Raw genomic sequence first — 5,226 nt, 5'->3', positions numbered from 1 at the left:
CCGACCCCAACCAGTGCAACTGAGGTAAGAAGTTTTCATGGGTTAGCAAGTTTTTATCGGCGATTTGTGAAGGGCTTTAGTTCAATTGCTGCTCCTTTGACCGAACTGATCAAGAAAGATGTACCTTTCGTATGGGGTGAGGAGCAGGAGAAGTCTTTTCAAGCCTTGAAATTGATGTTGAGTTCTGCACCCTTGCTCCAACTACCCAACTTTGACAAGGCCTTTGAAATTGAATGTGATGCTTCAGGTGTTGGTATAGGTGGTGTGTTGATGCAAGAAGGAAAACCATTAGCTTTCTTTAGTGAAAAGTTAAAGGGAGCTACACTCAAGTACTCAACTTATGACAAGGAATTGTATGCACTTGTGCGAGTGTTGGCTCATTGGCAACACTACTTGTGGCACAAAGAGTTCGTGATAAGGACCGATCATGAGTCCTTGAAGCATCTCAAGGGGCAATCCAAGTTGAACCAGCGACATGCTAAGTGGGTTGAATTCATTGAAACCTTTCCATATGTGATCAACTACAAGCAAGGCAAGGAAAATGTGGTAGCGGATGCTCTATCACGAAGGTTTGTATTGGTCAATACCTTGGTTTCTAGAATGATGGGGTTTGAAAGCTTAAAGGGATTCTATTCTATGGATTCCGACTTCAAAGATACCTTTGATAATCTTAGTCAAGGGAAGCGAGTTGATAGGTACCAATTGGTTGATGGTTTCTTGTTCAAAGATGGCCGAGCATGTGTGCCCATGAGCTCATGGAGAGAGTTATTTGTCAAGGAGGCTCATAGTGGTGGTTTGATGGGACACTTTGGGGTACCGAAAACACTTGATATTCTTAAGGAGCAGTTCTTTTGGCCCAAGATGAAGCATGATGTGGAGAGGATTTGTGGACAATGTCTAGAATGCAAGCAAGCCAAATCCACGACTAGGCCCCAAGGTAAGTATACTCCTCTTCCTACTCCAAATGGTCCGTGGATGGATATTTCTATGGACTTTGTGTTGGGACTTCCTAGGACTAAAAGAGGACATGATAGTATATTTGTGGTAGTGGATAGATTTTCTAAAATGGCTCATTTTATTCCATGCCATAAATGTGATGATGCATCCCATGTAGCATCTTTGTTTGTTATCAATGTGCTTAAATTGCATGGAGTCCCTCAAACCATTGTTAGTGATAGGGACTCCAAGTTTCTTAGTCATTTTTGGAAGAGTCTATGGGGTACACTTGGTACCAAACTTATGTTCTCTACTTCTTGCCATCCTCAAACGGATGGACAAACCGAAGTAGTCAACCGGACTCTTGGAAGCATGCTTCGATGCATGATTAGAGGAACCCCAACTACTTGGGAAGACCGTTTACCCTTGAGTGAATTTGCATATAATCGGTCTTTCCACTCCTCAATTGGAATGTCTCCATTTGAGGCATGTTATGGTTTTAAACCTTTGTTTCCATTAACCATGATTCCTTTGTCTAGCAATGTTGTTGTGAGCCTAGATGCCAAGAAAAGGGCGAAGGAGATGATGAACATTCATGCCAAGGTCAAAGAGGCCATTGAAAAGAACAATTCAAAGGTGGCCATTCGAAAGAATCGAGGGAGAAAGGAAGTGATCTTCAATCCAGATGATTGGGTGTGGGTGCATTTCCGAAAGGAGAGGTTTCCACAAGTACGAAAAGGGAAGCTGAGCCCAAGAGGGAATGGACCCTTCAAAGTACTCAAGAGAATCAATGACAATGCTTACATGATTGACCTACCAAGTGAGTATAATGTTCATAATGTTTTCAATGTTAGTGATTTGTCTCCTTGTGTTGTAGGTGATCCTTTGGATTCGAGGACGAATCATTTTCAAGAAGGGGAGGATGATAACATGGGCAGCATGGATGACACTAACATGAGTGGCATATACCCCTCAAGACCATTCACACGGAGTCAAGCAAAGGATCTCCAAGGCCTACAAGCAATGTTCATGAAAAGGGAAGCATTAGAGGAGCTTGAAGGTCACCAAAGAAAAACATACAATGTGTGTAAGGTTCACCAAAATGAGAAGGAAGAAGGAAAGAGGCCATGTGTGGAAATGACCATTTCATGAATTCAAGAATTCACAAAAGAAGGCAACCAAACAAGGCCCTTATCTCATTAAGGGTAAAATTGTCAAAACGTGTCTTGTTTATTTTTTTTAGTATAAATAGTAGTATCTTTTATTTTGGGAAGACTTAGACTATATTGAATATTGACTCTCAAATTATAGTATCTTCTTAGTGAGTAATTAGTGAGTAATTAGGGTGAACTCTTGGGATTGCTTGTTAACTTCTTGTGTTTGATTAATCAAAGTGTTACCCCTTTGTGATTCTTGGTTTCATTTGATTATTCTTCTTTGGGTTGAATTTAGGTTGTTGAAGTCAATTGGGAGGTGAGGGTTTTAGTCCCTTGTTGCCCATAATTTCAATAACTTGAGTATTAATCCACATATCCTTTCTTTCTTTATTCCTTTCCTTCCTTGATCGTTATCAGAGATGCTTAGAAAATTTCACTTTTTTGTTATTCCATAGTCGTGCCTATGAGTCTTAACTCTATATAGTCCTTTTCTTCTAATCCTTCTCTTGTGCTTATAGGCAATGGATAGAAGAAGGAACATTGCAAGGAGGACCGATGAAGAGAGTGTGAATGAGGCGGTTCCCCCTCAAGCTCCTCAAAACCGTCAAGTTCCTATTGAAGAAGGGGCTATGTCTAATGTTGAGATAAGGTCGGCTATTCATAATTTGACTCAAGTGTTGGCCACTCAAGTTGCTAGGGATGCTAGGGTGAAAGTAAACCCATTAGCATTACCGCTTCTAGGATAAGGGATTTCACAAGGATGAATCCCACTACTTTCTTTGGCTCCAAAGTGGAAGAAGATCCACAAGGATTCATTGATGAAGTGTTTAAGGTTCTAAAGGCAATTGGTGTGTCTTCTCAAGAAAAGGTGGAGTTAGCCGCCTATTAACTCAAAGATGTGGCACAAGTATGGTATGAACAATTGAAGGAGGGGAGACCTATTAGAGAGGGTCCGATATGTTGGGCTACATTCAAGCCGACTTTTCTTCATAGGTTTTTCCCCTTGAACTAAGGGAGAGGAAAATGCAAGAATTCATCAACCTCCATCAAAGGGATATGAGTGTGAAGGAGTATGGCCTTAAGTTCACTAAATTGTGCAAGCATGCTCCTACTTTGGTGTCGGTCTCTAGAGCTACAATGAACAAATTTGTTATGGGGGTATTCGATCTTGTGGTAAATGAATGTAGATCGGATATGCTAATCCCAAGCATGGACATTTCTCGTCTTATGGTTCATGCCGAACTAATTGAGGAGCAAAATTTTAATCAAGTTGGTAGGGAATTGAAGAGGTCAAGGGCCGATGATGGAAAATCTTCTAAGATTAGGATTGAAATCCAAGATAAGCCAAAGTTCAAAAAGAAGTTTTCCAACCAAGGTCCCCCTAACACTGCAAAGGTCAACAAAGGTAAAGTGTCTACGCCCAAGCCTCAAGAAGCAAGAGGTGGTGGTCCTTCTGTTGAGAAGCCTATTTGTACAAACTGTGGTCGAAAACATGAAGGCAAGTGCCTAGTTGGCACGGGTAATTGCTATGGTTGTGGTAAGAGCGGCCACATGTGGAGGGACTGCCCTATACTAAAGGCTCAAGGAAGGGAAAATGCTCAAGCACAAGCAAGTGGCCCAAATCCCAATGCTCCTAAGAAGAATCACTTTTATGTTCTCCAATCCCGAGGTGATCAAGAGAGATCTTCAAATGTTGTGACTGGTATGCTACAAGTATTTTCAATTAATGTTTATGCATTGTTGGATCCCGGTGCCACTTTGTCATTTGTAACCCCTTTAGTGGCTATGAAGTTTGATATGTTTCCCGATGTCTTAGATAAACACTTTTCGGTTTCTACCCCGGTGGGTAATTCCATAGTTGCTAAAAGAGTTTATAGGGGTTGTCCCATATCATTACCCAATAGAATCACTTTAGTTGATTTGGTGGAACTTTATATGTTAGACTTTGATGTTATATTGGGGATGGATTGGCTTCATGCTAGTTTTGCGTCCATAGATTGTAGGACCCGAATTGTGAAGTTTCAATTTCCTAATGAACCCATATTAGAATGGATGGGAGGAAATTTCGTTCTTAAGGGAAGGATCATTTCATGTCTAAAAGTTGTTGTCTATATCATATTGTGATGATCAAGGATGTTGAGTTCGAGATTTCTCTGTTGGAGTCGGTCCCCGTAGTGAAGCATTTTCCAGAAGTCTTTCCCAATGACTTACCCAATATTTCTCCCGAACGGGAAATAGATTTATTGCTGGATACACAACCCATTTCAATCCCTCCTTACCGAATGGCCCCGAGGGAGTTGAAGGAATTAATAGCTCAACTCAAAGATTTGTTGGATAAGGGTTTTATCCAACCTAGTATATCTCCTTGGGGTGTACCAGTGTTATTTGTGAAGAAGAAGGATGGATCTCTTCGTATGTGTATTGATTACCGACAATTAAATAAGGTGACCATTAACAACAAGTATCCACTCCCTAGGATTGATGACTTATTTGATCAACTTAAAGGAGCGAGTTACTTTTCAAAAATTGATTTGAGGTCCGGTTATCACCAACTTAGGGTGAGAGTTGTTGATGTTCCGAAAACAGCCTTCCGAACAATATATGGTCATTTTGAGTTCTTAGTGATGTCCTTTGGTCTTAGAAATGCCCTGGTGGCTTTCATGGACCTTATGAATTGTGTGTTTAGAAATTATCTAGAGTCATTTGTTATTGTCTTTATTGATGACATCTTGATATACTCTAAAAGTGATGATAATCACATGAATCATTTGAGGATAGTATTGCAAGTCCTCAAAGATAACCAACTTTATGCTAAGTCAAGTGCAAGTTTTGGCTAAGATCGATTGCTTTCCTTGGTCACATTATTTCTAGTGAGGGTATAGAAGTTGATCCAAAGAAAACCAATTAGGTCAAAAGTTGGCCTAGACCTTTGAGTCCTTCCGACATCCGAAGCTTTTTGGGTTTGGCTGGTTACTACCGGAGGTTTGTTGAGGGATTTTCATCTATTGCATTTCCATTAACGGCCTTAACTCAAAAGAAGTCCAAGTTCGAATGCTCAAAATCTTGTGAACAGAGCTTCCAATTGTTGAGAGATAAACTCACCTCCGCTCCGGTTTTGACCTTACCAGAGGGC

At 40.7% G+C, this 5,226-nt stretch overlaps 1 protein-coding gene across 1 annotated transcript; it reads left to right on the top strand.

Annotated features, from left to right (window-relative positions):
- Window positions 1-2,614: 2,614 nt before the first annotated feature.
- LOC125814080 (uncharacterized) lies at window positions 2,615-3,951 on the top strand. The gene is made up of 3 exons (XM_049493529.1): window positions 2,615-2,806; window positions 3,087-3,806; window positions 3,910-3,951. Exons 1-3 carry the CDS (start codon window positions 2,615-2,617, stop codon window positions 3,949-3,951), a joined length of 954 nt encoding a protein of 317 aa, XP_049349486.1.
- Window positions 3,952-5,226: the final 1,275 nt, after the last annotated feature.

Source organism: Solanum verrucosum, unplaced genomic scaffold (genome assembly GCF_900185275.1).
Source record: "Solanum verrucosum unplaced genomic scaffold, falcon-dt-bn FXZP01000271.1, whole genome shotgun sequence".
NCBI classification, from domain to species: domain Eukaryota; kingdom Viridiplantae; phylum Streptophyta; class Magnoliopsida; order Solanales; family Solanaceae; genus Solanum; species Solanum verrucosum.
Note: the sequence above shows the minus strand (reverse complement) of the source record. Positions and strands in the feature narration are given on the sequence as shown.

Coding starts and splice junctions, on each gene's coding strand:
- LOC125814080 (XM_049493529.1), top strand. CDS start 2,615: ATGGATAGAAGAAGGAACATTGCAAGGAGGACCGATGAAGAGAGTGTG. Junction 2,807..3,086: donor CTAGGGATGCTAGGGTGAAA/GTAAACCCATTA, acceptor TTTTCTTCATAG/GTTTTTCCCCTTGAACTAAG. Junction 3,807..3,909: donor TTGTGACTGGTATGCTACAA/GTATTTTCAATT, acceptor CCGATGTCTTAG/ATAAACACTTTTCGGTTTCT.